The sequence below is a fragment of the Corvus moneduloides genome, chromosome 16 (assembly GCF_009650955.1).
Source record: "Corvus moneduloides isolate bCorMon1 chromosome 16, bCorMon1.pri, whole genome shotgun sequence".
NCBI classification, from domain to species: domain Eukaryota; kingdom Metazoa; phylum Chordata; class Aves; order Passeriformes; family Corvidae; genus Corvus; species Corvus moneduloides.
Window position 1 is genome coordinate 9,972,673 of NC_045491.1, and position 13,098 is coordinate 9,985,770.

At 57.9% G+C, this 13,098-nt stretch overlaps 1 protein-coding gene across 1 annotated transcript; it reads right to left on the bottom strand.

The window, feature by feature from the left end:
• Nucleotides 1-1,610: 1,610 nt before the first annotated feature.
• On the bottom strand, nucleotides 1,611-12,363 carry HS3ST2 (heparan sulfate-glucosamine 3-sulfotransferase 2). The gene is made up of 2 exons (XM_032126149.1): nucleotides 11,904-12,363; nucleotides 1,611-2,897 (listed from the first exon to the last, which is right to left on the bottom strand). Exons 1-2 carry the CDS (start codon nucleotides 12,335-12,337, stop codon nucleotides 2,279-2,281), a joined length of 1,053 nt encoding a protein of 350 aa, XP_031982040.1. The 5' UTR covers nucleotides 12,338-12,363; the 3' UTR covers nucleotides 1,611-2,278.
• Nucleotides 12,364-13,098: the final 735 nt, after the last annotated feature.

Sequence of the window (13,098 nt, forward strand, 5' to 3'; positions counted from 1 at the left end):
AATCAAATTTTCTCGATGCTTACAGCACTGTGATCCTGCCTTGGTCAGAGGGATAAACAATACTACTTGTGCACCTGGAAATACGCATGGGGAGACACCGGAGTTACGGTGCTCCCAGGGCAGCTCCCACCTGGGTCAGGGTCTCCTCACCAAGAGACAGGCAGGGCGAATAACTAATGGGGACACTATGTCAAAGATAAGGTCCTTGACTGGGAGGTCCTGGGATGGTCCCAGTGGGGAGGGGGCCATTTTGGGAGGAGAGGCTGCTGCTAAGCAGGAGTGGTGCTGTGAGTCCTGTGGATGTTCCAGCGGCTCTGCTCTTCCTGGGCAGGGCACTTGCCGGTGATGTGAATGGGCCAGTGAATGATTCCCTTGGCCCTGCCCATCTCAAGAGCTCTTCAGCGCGAGTGGGATCAGGGACCACTTAAATCACATTCATTATGTTTAACTATTTATGAGATGATAAATATTAAACAGCTGCTCTCTGGGGTTCAGGCCTGAGTGAACCCATCAAAACACGGTGCACACAACGGCAGTGGCCGTGCTGTGGGGGCAGCCAGGGCCGCGGGATGTGCTGCGCCAGGGATGGCTGGGAACAGTTGCGTGACAGCCCTGAGAGCACAGGCTCTGTCTCCTGTCCCCTGGGTGGGGAGAACCCAGGCTGGACGAGCAGGGGGCTCCCTCTGGCAGCCCCTCTACTCAGCACCAGGTTACCAAACCAGCAGCACTCCATGTCCTCACCAAACCCTTCCATCCTCATCAAACCCCTCCCCTGCCTCCTCGGCATGCAGATTGCCTGCTTGGGGCTTTTTAAGCCATTTTTAAGAGCTCCTAATGTGCTCTGCATTTTCAGTGCAGCCCTTCCTGAGCCGTCATTTGCTCACCCTTTGGAAAGCTAATACTTGATTTAAGCACATTTCTGCTCCCTCCATTTGTAAGGACAAATGTAAAGTAATTGTTTGATATCGCAGCAGTTTCTTCAGACTCCAGCTCTAATTTCCCACTAATACAGTATTGTCAGGAGGATCAATCTAACCTGGCACCTTCTGCCTCCTTGGAGTGGATTGGAAATAGCTTTTCTACGGCGAGGCTGAGATTTGTGAGTCTCACTGTGAGTGTTTTTCTCCTTTAAAGGAAAAATCATACAAGCAAATATCCCATTTTCCTGTCAATGGCCGTTAATTCCTGTCTCTCCCTCTACCTGCCCATAACTGCCTTTGGGTCCCCGCACTGCTGTGGCTGGCAGTGGCAAAGGTGCAGATATGGCTCTCTTAGGTGTCCACTAATTAACTACAATTTTTCCCTATTAGAGCTCACTGGTTACTAATCATTCACAGTAAGGCCTTGCAAACTGGTCCATGGTGTGTAGCATCCCCACACAGCCACTGTGCATCATTCCGAGACATCCCCAGTCCCGTGCCAGAGGATGAGCCTGAGGAGCCCCAGGCAGGGCTGTGCCACATGTCCCCTTGGTCATGTCCAGCTGACCCCCTGTCCTGCCCAAGCCCCTGCCCGCTCCCTCTCCTGCCCATGGGTGTGGGGGTTCCCCATGGCCCCCCAGCTCTGCCTGGGGCTGCCCAGCCCTGTCCTAAGAACAGCCCATGCATACGGACTGGTGGAAGCCACTTTATTTACATGAAGGGATCACATGCTGAACAAGGAAACAAGTGCCACTAAAGTACCCGTAACAGCAGGATTCTGTGCTTTATTCACAGGACAAAATATCAGTACAACATTTTCCATAGACTTCTTTGTCAAGCAGATACATCTCACTGTCCTCATCGGTACACATGGTGAGCAAGTGACAAAGGCAAAGTGGAGTGGCTGGAGCTCTGCCTGCCCAGGACATGGCTTGGCAGGGACAGTCCCACTGCCACTGTCCAGGAGCATCCATCTGTTTTGGGACACAGAGGGATGTGCTTCAGAGCAGCCTGAACACAGGCTGCAGGACGGGGCCATCACTGTGGCCCTGGGGACCATGTGGTGCTAAAAGCAAACAGGACCCCACAGAGGAAGCCATGTCACTGCTGACCTGCTGGGATAGGCAGTGCTGCTGAGCACTCATCCCTTAGCTTGGTGGCTGCAGCAGGACTCTGAGTCTTCCTTATCTTGGTTCACTCTGGAGCATTGCAGACTCCTAAGGAACAGGGCAACTCCTTGCCTGCCTCTGCTTGCAATTCTGGACAGGATGGGCTGAGGGGAGTCCTGGCTCCAGCCCCTTGGGCCCCCCTCACAGAAGACTGCAGCTTCATGTCACTGCACCTCCTCTCCCGGACACTTATTCCCACCTGAAGTCCTGCCCGACTGTTTCATAGAATTTGATATTATAAGGTCTATAAAAGTCCCGAAGCTGCTCGATCACCTCGGGGTCTATCTGCACATGAGTCCTGCCCTTGGACTTGCCAAGGCAGCGAGGCAAGCCGCTGCTCTCTGACTTCTTCAGGCATGGAAAGCCTTTTGTCTTGTTGAAGTAGAAGTGCTTGTCTGTGATAACCCGTTTGATGCCCAGGAAGTCCTGGACTTTGCCCATCTCCCCTGCTGGGTCCGTGATCAGCTTCTCCCCACTGACAAAGTGAATCTGTGAGAGAGGGAAGTACTGGAGCCAGCTCTCCAGGTGAACAGCGTACATCCCGATGCGGATGGCGTTCCAGGAGGTGTCCACCAGCCCCAGGCTGCGGTTGCGAAAGGTCAGCCCCTCGAAGGTGGGGATGTCCGGCTTCTTGGAGAGGGTCTGTGTGTAGTCCGAGATGGCGCGGGTGACGGGGTTGCGCACCACCACGATCAGCTTCGTGTCCCGGGACATGTTGAAGATCCGCCGCGGTGCCTCTTTGGTGACAAAGTAGCTGGGGGTCTTTTCCACTGTGATCTGGCTGTCAAGTGTTCGTGGCATCAGGCTCCTGCAAGCAAAGCAGAAGGTGATGGTAAGGAAGGAGCCGGGACAGGTACCAGGAGGTAGTGACTGCACCATGGGGCTGGTGACATGTCCCCTCCAGTGGAACAAAGCAGGCACAGACCCCTCCAGCAGCACAGTGGAGGACCCTGGCCACGGATGACTTCCAGGTCCATCCCAGTCCCAGGGGACAGCCTGGGCAGAGGACAGGGGTACCGGAAGCCCCACACACAGAGTAGCAAGTGTGTGTCCAGTGCCAGGACGTAGGAATGTGATGGCTGTGCCACATCACCATCACAAAGAGCCATGGGGAGCAATGAACAGGGTCCAGGGGGCTGTGCCACTCTGCCAGTGGGAGCTAGGGCAAGGGGCTGCCCAGGGATGTGGCGCTCATGCCCACCAGGCTATCACCCACCCCACCAGGGCTTGAGCAGGCCCAAGAGCTCCAAATGGGCTCCTGGGTACACCCATCTGTTTCTGGCACTGGGAGCTGGGCTGCAGGCCAGGCAAGGAGCACCAGACTGGGGGAAATACAGCATCCCTGCAGCCCAGCTTAACACTAATTAAATCATTTGCTTTGACATCTGAACATCCAAATCAAATAAAAACTAATGGGATGGAAAGATTTATAAATTGGTCTTGTATTACTAGAGTAAACTATCAAATCCTGCAGTCAGATTCACGGCACTGTAGGTCTCCTGGCTGGAGCAGGCAGGGAGCAGGTAGGGAATGCCTGGCTGGAGCGGGCAGGGAGTGCTGGCAGCCAGGATGAGGCCAGCACATTTCTGCTGCACCCACACCTCAGCAGCACCCTGTGGCACCAGCACCTGTGGCACTAGCAGCTGCTGCAGTGTGAGCAGGCACAGCCCAAATTCAGCTTATGGAGCTCCCTGTGAGCCCCCCACAATGCACATCCCCAATTCAGCTTGTGGAGCTCCCTGTGAGCCCCCCACAATGCACATCCCCAGGCTCTGTCTGCCTGGCTGGGCCCCGCAGTGGGTGTTAGCCCCTGCACAGGGGCTGGCACTGGTACTGCAGTCATTTCACCAGCCTTGGAGCCCTGGGTACTCCAGTGAGTTTCAGGCCAGCAGCAGTGACAGAAAGCAAACACACCATCCCTCTCTGCAGCCATTTCTGACGGCATCCCTGTTATCCATGCGATAAACCTGGCACAGCCACCACGGCCGTGCCGGCACCACAATGCGGGGGCTTCCGAGGCTGCGTCAGTGCAGTGACTGAGACCTGGCACCTCCAGCATCCCTAAAACATGGCCCATGGCCAGCAGCTCTGGGCTGATGAAAGACCTAACTGGGAGGAGATCCAACGGCAGCCCACAACACCCTGTGTGACAGGAGGACAGAGATGGAAGACCCAGGACATGGCAGGGAGTGGCAGCACATATCGAGGGCACCAGCCCGTGCACCCTCATATGCTCTTGACCAGCTCCCGAATTTGAGAGAAAACAAACTAATTAGTCAGCATAAATTAGCAGGCCTGGTTCACTGAGGTACCTGAGCATGGATGGCGCTTAATTGGCCTTTCCCACTGCTCTGCTTCAAACCCCATAAATCCCGATTACGATTCCCATTGTTTAATGACTGTCAGGAGGTGCTAATTCAGTGCAGGCACATGGCTCTATCTCCACATCACAAACAAGTTTCATCATAAATCAGCACTGGACAGCTCTGTAAGTGATTCACTATTACAATATATTGTGGAGAATCATAAAACTGCTGTTTCATTAATGGCGCATCCTCAAGCCTGTTAGACTTTCATTACGTGAGTTATTAGGTCCATGCATTCAAAATACAAAATTACAGGTTCTAATCCATTATGAAAAACACAAAACCTCTGCATAGTAAATTACTGAAATGAGACAAGAGTTGTTTTTTTTAAATGGACTCCCAGTGTTTGCTGCTTCTGAGCAACAGAGACTGCTGAGACAACAAAACACAGCACAAGCAGATAAATAAATCACCAGTGAAGCCATGCAAGGGGGAGAGATGTCATCTAGGCATTCATTTTCCCACTAACAGCAGGATCCCCAGGGCTGCAGGAGCAGGGAAATGCATGGCAAACCTAATTACACCCGACTTTAAAATAATATTTTTGGACTTCTGCATTCACAGGGTTATTTGCATACAAATAGTATGTCACACAGCTTTAAGGCCCAGGCTCGCTTGTGTAGGTGTGAAGGCTCTTGGTGCTGGCCCACAGTGCCACGCAGCTGCGTGGCCAGGGCTCAACCAGGAGCTGCCCCTGCTGCTCCATGGACGTGTCCTGTGGCTCTGCTGATGTCCCCAGCTGGCCTTGGCACTGGCTCCTGGCATGCGCTGAGCCAGCTGCTGCCAGCATGGGGACAGTGATGTACGACTGACAGTGGTGGGGGGAGGATAGCTGGGGCACTCACTCAGCACATTGCTCTGGCTGCAGGGACAGCATTAATTCCTTCTGAACTAGAGATTACTTGCACTAGAGTTGCCCAATTCTTAAAGCCCTTTCGTATCATTTGATATGGGCGTTAACACTCCCTTCAGCCCAGATTAGAGGTTGCATTTGCCCATGTTAGTGACACGGGGACACGTGTGGGTACAGCCTGATGTGGCCCAGCTGTGCCCTGCGGTCCCTGGGAGCCAGCACAGCCCCCACAACCCCACAACCCCAGAGGTCTTGGGCGGCAGCAAGGCAGAGCCTGACCTGGCTGTGGCAGCATGAAGGCAGCGACCTGCCCTGAAGGAGTTAACTCCTCACCAGCACCTTTCCAAGCCCTGAATTATTAATTTTGTTATAATCAGCCTTTGGGCACCCTGCAGCCCCTACAACACTCCCACATTAAAGAAACATGCGCTCCCTCACTGGCTGTGGTGCTTTGATGTCGAACATGCGTGAAACACTCTCCCGGGGAGGAATTTGTACAAAATCTCATCAAACAATTGAGATATTGCAGGTAAAAGTGGGGAGAGCAGCGCCCACTGATAATCCCATCACAACCCCGGGTCAGTCCCTGCCTGCTGCAGCCCGTTGTGTACACAGGTTGGCGTGTGCGATCGTGGGCTCCATCTGCTCAGCAGCACAAAAACAAACTGTTTAATTTGGCAAAAAAATCCCAAGTGCTAGCTCCTGTGGTGAGGGCTCTGCGCTTTCCCTCTCCCAGCTGATGTCACCAGCAGGGAAGGGTGGGCTGTGAGCGTGTCTCCAGCTGCAGCTTGACGTGCTGGGAGATGAGCACAGGAAGCACAGAAGTCAGCACTGGCCTCAGCTCCCAGCAGGACTGTGCCATGCCGTGCCATGCTATGCTGTGCCACGGGTGCACACACAACTGACAGCACCATCAGCTCTTGCCTGGCACCCTCTGCTCAGCAGGACAGTGGGTGGCAGTGGTGGATGAAAGCTCCAGCAAAGCTGCTTCTGGTAGCTTCGGGAAGTTTAAGCAAAACTGGGTTAAACACGTGAGAAACAGAGGTGTGACAAAGATAAAAAGCTCTGGCTGAGAGATATCACAGGGGTCATTGAGGACACAGCGATGCCCTGGCTGAGGGCTGCACCATCCTGCCAAGGACTGCAAGGGGCTGAGGGGAGGGAGGGGATTCCCCAGCACTGCTCTGCAGCCCCTCGCTGTCAGGGTGCTGCCATGCCAAGCAGGACAGACCGGCTGCATCCCCCAGCCTGCAGGGACAGCACCATGCCCACAGCTACAACCGCACCCAAGGGCCCAAGGCCCTGGCAGCAGCTGGCTGGGCCCCATGGCCCCGCTGCCACCACCCCGCACTACAGCAGCCAGGATTTAATGATGGAGCAGCTCCCTTTAATAAATGTTTATGTTCAAAGAATTTACACCAGTGCTTGCAGACGGCTAATGAGGGACATTTCCATGCATAAAAGCAGAGCGAACACAGTAATTAACTTTGTTGCTGATTCATTTTTAATCACTTAAATGCTCCAGAGATTTGCAGTGTCCTTTAAGTCAAGAGATTCTTTTTCAAAGGGCACACTGCCATTGCCCTTCATAGACACACACCTATGTGTGACCCTCACCTTCCTTAATAACCACTTGGCACTGATGGAGGGTCTGGCAAAGGCCAAGGTCTGCTCTGAGAGCAGTGGAGCTGGGAAGAAGCAGGAGATGAGGGCTTCCTGCACAGCTTGCACAGACCCCAGCTCTCAGCCCTGCTGGGTACTGCTCTCTGCTAATGGAGACAGGCTGGAGTCTTCCCCCTTTCCCATTTCCAAGGCAACTCCTTCCAAAGGTGAAACTTCAAAACTGAATACTTGTTTTTAAAACCACCACATGTGCCCCAGCTGCTGCAGCAATTCCCAAGTTAACAGCCTGTGTCAGAGTCGCGGTGGCCACTTGGTGACCTCCCTGTGCCAGGTGAGTGAAAATGGACAGTGCAACCAAGCAAAAACCCCACCGACATGCTAATAGGTCCTGGAGACTCAGTGTCACTCAGAGGCCCTCCGAGCCAGCTCTGGCTCTTGCTCCTGGCCCCAGCCATCTCTGGGCACACACTGCAGGCAGGGCCTGGCCCCACCATGGACACCCAGGGTCACCAGGGGCTGGTGTCCTTTTCTCGCCAGCCTCACAGGGCAGCCAAGCCCGTGGTGTGCCATGTCACCAGCTGGATTTGGTGCTTCCCAAGCAAAGGTGAGAACAAACTGCAGCATTTACAAACAAGGTGAAGGAACAGAGCTAGAATACACATCTTTAGTGCCGAAGGCTAGGCAACCCACATGAGCCTATCTCCAGCGTCTCTCCCAGCTCCTCAGAGAGGGAAGCTCTCCTGGCCTGAGTGAGGGTCGTGGCAGCACCTGGCCCACCCTGGGGACAGGACAGGCAGGACTGCTGTCCACAGGCAGCGCGGGCATGGCAGTGCCCAGGGAACTCTGCCCGGGCAGCGCCTCATGCAACAGTCTCTGCCACGGGTTCCATGCCCATTCCCCAGAGCCAGGGCACTCTCTGAAGTCAAGGAAATTTCAAAGCATCCTTGAAGCTGCTGCCTTCCTCTCTTCTCACTAATTAACTTTACCCAAATGCACTGTCAGTAAAGCCCACAAACATGTCGCCGGGCAAAGCCTAATGGGCTCCCATTTGTGTGTGCGCCAGCCCGGCCATTAGCCGGGAGCACTTAGCCGGGGGCGGGAGCGGCTCTGCCGGCTCCTCTCTTGCCCTCCCACAGACCCAGGAACGCGGGGACACAGCGATGCTCCCGCTGGCAGGGCTGCTCCCCTGGGCTGTGGCCTTCCTTGTGCTGCTGCAGTGCCTGAAGCACCCCAAAGCCAACCCCAAAACCAGAGGCAAGGCAGGGATGAGGGGCAGGGGGCAGAACTCCAGCAGTGCTGGTGCTCCAGGGACCTGTCGCAGCACTACATGGGGAAGCCAAGCTTGGCCCAGGTGCTACCCGTGGGATCAGGGGATTCAGGTGGGGCCGTGCAGAACCAGATGGGCTCTGCCCTGTGCCAACGCCTCCGCTGGGCTCAGCTATGGCAGCCAGCAGGATGGGTGGGAGCCAGGCTCAGCCTGCTGCTGCAGCCACAAGGAAAAGCCCCTCTCTGTGAAAATAACACCGGAACATCTGACAGGATCACTCAGGAATCCTAAGGAGGAAAACTGCACCCTGAGATGCTGCAATTAGAATCACTACTCAAAGTTAACGGCAATTTAAATGACACCATCTTCCCTGTGTTCTGGAAAATATTGAAGGTTATTGGCCCACACTACTTGCAGCAGGAAAAAGCTCAATATTGAACATTTAGTGCAGGATTGGTAATGAATCAATATTTCCCAGTAGCTGCTGTTTGGTTTCAGTTGTCTTAAAACGGACCTTGCTAAAAATATCTTTCCTGTAGTGTGTCTGTAGCCAATGAGGTGGATTAGAGACTGATGGGAACTGTAAACAGCACGGGGGCTCTGGGTCTGGAGCCAGCAAGTGGGCAGCTCCTGGGTAGTGGTCCCACATGGGGGGAGCCCAGGGGTCTGGCTCTGCCGAGCGTGTGATCCCCCCACACAGGGGGCAGCTGGGGCTGCCCCAGCCCATGGCAGGAGCTGAGGTAGGAGGCACCATGAGAGCAGCTGTGAGCAAGCATGACATTTGGAGAGGCAAGGACAGGCAGATCAGGAGGTCTCCCCTCCCGCTAGGTCTGCCATCTCTGCGTCAGACAAATGCCAAGGCAGGGGAAAACACGAGAAAACAGTAACCAATGTTTCTGGAGCATCACAGGGGCTCAGTTCTCACGCTACTTGCCACTGCACCGAAGTCCAACTTGGTGTCTCCACTTGGCTCCCCACTGGGGCACAAGGAAAGGACAGAGCTGACTTGGCACTCAGCAGCCAGGGGCTCCTGCAGGCAAAGTCTCTACTCACATCAGGGAATGCCTTTACCTTCGCCTTTCCAAGGGGTCTGTGCTCCGGGCTGCCTGCAGACACCACCCTCCACCACAGCACTCCGCAAGCACGGCAGCACCTGCTCTCCCCAGCCAGCAGCTGGAAGACAGCCTCAGCCAGGCCAGGTGCAGCCCCCCAATCTGGGGTCCTGGCAGGCCCCTTGCAATCCCTCACAGCCCCCACATCTGCTGCCCCTAGCCTCACCTCTGTCCTTCCTGGGCTGTAGCCACTGGCACGACCCTGCTCTCCTGCTCCCCGGGCTCTTGGCAGAGCGACAGGAGCTTATCATGCTGTGGGTTAGACCTGCTCCACATTTAATTGCTCCACTTGCAAGGAAGAAAATCAATTCCACGTTTTATACTTTAGCAGCCTCTGTGCTTAAGTTTTGGCACATTTGTCAAGCTAAAAAAAAAAAAAAGGTAATAAACCCAAGGAAGTGTCATTTAATTGTTTTAGCTGAACTAATTTGGAGGCTCTGCTGCTCCAGCATGATCTCTCTATTGATCCAGACATAGAGCCCCGGGGCAGCACACTGCTCACCTGGCCATGCTCCCACTGCTGCCCCCACCTTGCTCCACAGCTGCTCTCTCCTCTGCCACAGGCTGCACCCCTCCTGGTCACAGCTGAGTCCCTTCACATGGAGAATCCCAGGCTAAACTATGGCTCAGGGTGGGAGGTTGTCTGCTTGGCTGGAACTGCTGCAGCCCCTCAGTGCCACAGTGTGAGGAGAGGGGACACAGCACCTGGACCAGCACCACTCCTGGTGTCCACAGGTGCCCTTACATGCCCCAGGCGGGGTCTGTTCCTTCATTCAGGGCAGGCTCTGTGTCCCAAACCTTGTTTGGGAGTAGTGTCACAGGTTTGGTTCTGCAATGCCCATGAGGCTCCCACCCCACATTTCCCACACTGACAACACGCAGGGGAAACAAACAGCACAGATCAGTCGCAGACACAAGGATGCAGGGAAGGACCCCAGCTCAGGATTTGGGGGGGTTGCTTTCCAGCTAGGTGTTGAGCCCATGCAGCTCCCGTCTGAGTGAGGGGCTCAGCCAGAACCCATATTCTGCTCCATCACCTATCCTGCCACTCTGGGTGTCCTTCAGAGAAAGCACTGTCCTCACATGCCTGTGCTGCAGGGCTGCTCACAGCTGCTGGCTTTTAGGGATGCAGGATGGGTGACAGTGCCTGATACTGGGGGGAGGGTGCGGGAATGTCACAGACCTCCCAAGAGGCAAGAGCAGGCAAAGGATATTGCTGTAGCTACTCTCTGAAGAGCAGGAGGAACTGGACATGCTGCAGGACAGCCTCACGAGAAGGAAATGGCTTCAGTGAGCTTCACCTGTGCCTGTTTTGGCTCTTCTGTCACCTGCCACCAGTACTGGCAGAAAAGGATCTGAACATTCCTGGCTGCAGGGTCCACTGTGACCCCAGTAGGACACAGGGCAGCAGTGCTGCAGTTCTCTCCATGCAGTGCCTGAGCTGCCTCCCAAGGCACAAGCCCCGTGTCACGCTGACTTCCCACCTGCTTGCCACTGAGCACTGACCTGCTTTGGAACTGGGGACATCTCTGCTAGGAAACCGCTGTCAAGATGGAGGGCAAGTGAGCTCGGTGTGGCCCCACGGGCTGCCCCCACCACCCGCCATGATGCTCCGACACACTGGCAATGACAGAGTCCTTTCCCCTGCCGTGAGCTACAGGCACCCGGGGCAAGGCCAAGCGCTCCTCTGCTTCCCGATGCTGATGCCCAGCAGAAGCCCCACGGCCTTGCCCGAACGCACCCAGCACTCTACAACAGCACAGCAAACACCCGTGGGTACACTGGGTGGGAACCGCAGGGAGTAGGGGGTGAACCGCTGGCAGCACCACTGAGCCCATGGGCGCTGTCACCTGCTTAACAGCAGAACTTGCTGCCTCTCTCAGAGCACCTCACAAAAGCCCTCACGGAAATTAAAATCCCATCTCCTGCTGGAGACACACTCGCTGACCTCTACAAATTATTAGAGATTCCATATAGATCCACAGTTACTGGAGTTCAGAGAGGTGGGATGGCAGAGGACAGGGACTGTTCCGCTCACGGAGCCAGCGATCAAGCCCGGTAGCAGAATCGTGCCGGGGTGCACCGAGCAGGGGTGCGGGAGGACAGCCGTGCGTCCCGTGCACGGGCACTCACACGTTTTGGAGAACCCTTCACCCAGGCAAATGTTTCCTCAGACGGGATGGAAAACCTGGCATCGTCCCGGCTCCTGGCTGCCTAGCGGCAGGGCTGGGGCTCGGGGGGCTGCAGCCGAGGGCTCCGGTGAACGGGAAGGACCGAGCCGCGACCCGCTCAGCACTACAAGGAGATTAAGGAAAACTCCCTGAGTGCGCCGGGCGACAGCCTCCGCCGCCCGCCCGCCCGCCGTACCGCTCCGGCCGCTCCCGCCCCGCCGGCTCCATCGATTGACCGAGGAACGCGGACCCGAGTCCGCACTGAGAGCGAGAGCGCCGGGAGAGGAGAGGGGACAGAGGCGAGCAGCGGGTGCCCGCGGTGTGTAGGGACGGGGATGTTCTGGGACGGGGAGTGGCCGGCGGCCGGGGACGAGGGGTGCCCGGGGCGGGCGGGGGCCGGTCCCGCAGCCCCCCGCCCTCACCTGTACCACTCCAGCCCGCGGTGGTAGTTCCTGTCGAAGAAGTGGGGCTCGGTGCCCAGCGCGCGCACCTCGGGGTGCACCCGGATGAACTCCAGCACGGCGCGGGTGCCGCCCTTCTTGACGCCCACCACGATGGCCCGCGGCAGGCGCTTGGTTCCCGGGCGGGCCGGCCCCGGGGCGCTGCCGGCCGGCGGGGCGGGGGGCGGCCGCCCGCACGGCCGCGACTGCTGCAGAAGTTTCTTGGCGGCGGCGGCGCGGGCGGGCGGGCAACGGGCGCGGGGCACGGCGGGGCTGCCGCAGCAGCACAGGAGGCTGTAGCAGAGGTACGAGCAGGACAGCGACAGCGTGAAGAGGACGAGGACCCTCCCTGCCAGCCGCCGGGACGGAGCCGGAGCCACGGCCGGGGCCCACCCGCTCGGCGCCCTACGCGCCATGGCTCCATGGGGCCGCGCCGCCGGGCACGGCGGGCCCCGGCCCGGCGCCCCGGCCCCGGCGCGGCCGCTCCGGCATCTCCCGCGGCTACGCGGCGGCGCGGCCGGGCCGCCCGAGGGGGCTGCGCCCGCCCCGGCCCCCCTGCGCCCGCCGCCCCGCCGCGGCCATCCCCGCGATCGGGCGGCGGCGGCTCCGCGCTGCCTCCGCGGGAAGTGCCGGGGCAGCGGCGGCTGCGTCGCTATTTAAGGGGCCGCCTGACGTCAGCGCCTCCTGGAGCCCCCGCGGCCGCTCGGCGGCCGGTGCCTCCCCCGGGCCGGGCCGGAGGTACCGCTGCGCAGAGCCCTTCCTCCCTGGACCGGGCTTCCACGGGGCTGGGGCGGTCCCGCTGCCCGCCGAGTCCTGCCCTGCCCGGCCCCGGTGCCGGTGCGATCGTCCCGTCCCCGGTCCCGCTGTCCTGCCTGGCCCTGCCCCGCTCTGCCCCGCAGCTAGCCCTGAACCGCTCGAAGCAGCGGTGTGGAGCCGGGGGCACCTCCCTGGGTCGGAAGCGGCGCCTCCCGCAGCCGCGCAACCTCCGCCCGGGACCGGGAACCAGCACCAGAATGGTGTGAGCAGCCCTCGCCAGGGAGCGGCAGCCGGGGCTCGGGGCTGCGAGGGTCACGGCCGGTTCCCGGGATGCCCCAGCCCGGTGCCAGAACGGCGCTGCCCGAACCATCAGCCCACGGGGGGAGCGCGGCGGGGCCGCCCCACGGTAGCAGTCGCTTCT

Coding starts and splice junctions, on each gene's coding strand:
- HS3ST2 (XM_032126149.1), bottom strand. CDS start 12,337: ATGGCGCGTAGGGCGCCGAGCGGGTGGGCCCCGGCCGTGGCTCCGGCT. Junction 2,898..11,903: donor CGCGGGCTGGAGTGGTACAG/GTGAGGGCGGGG, acceptor CTTTGCTTGCAG/GAGCCTGATGCCACGAACAC.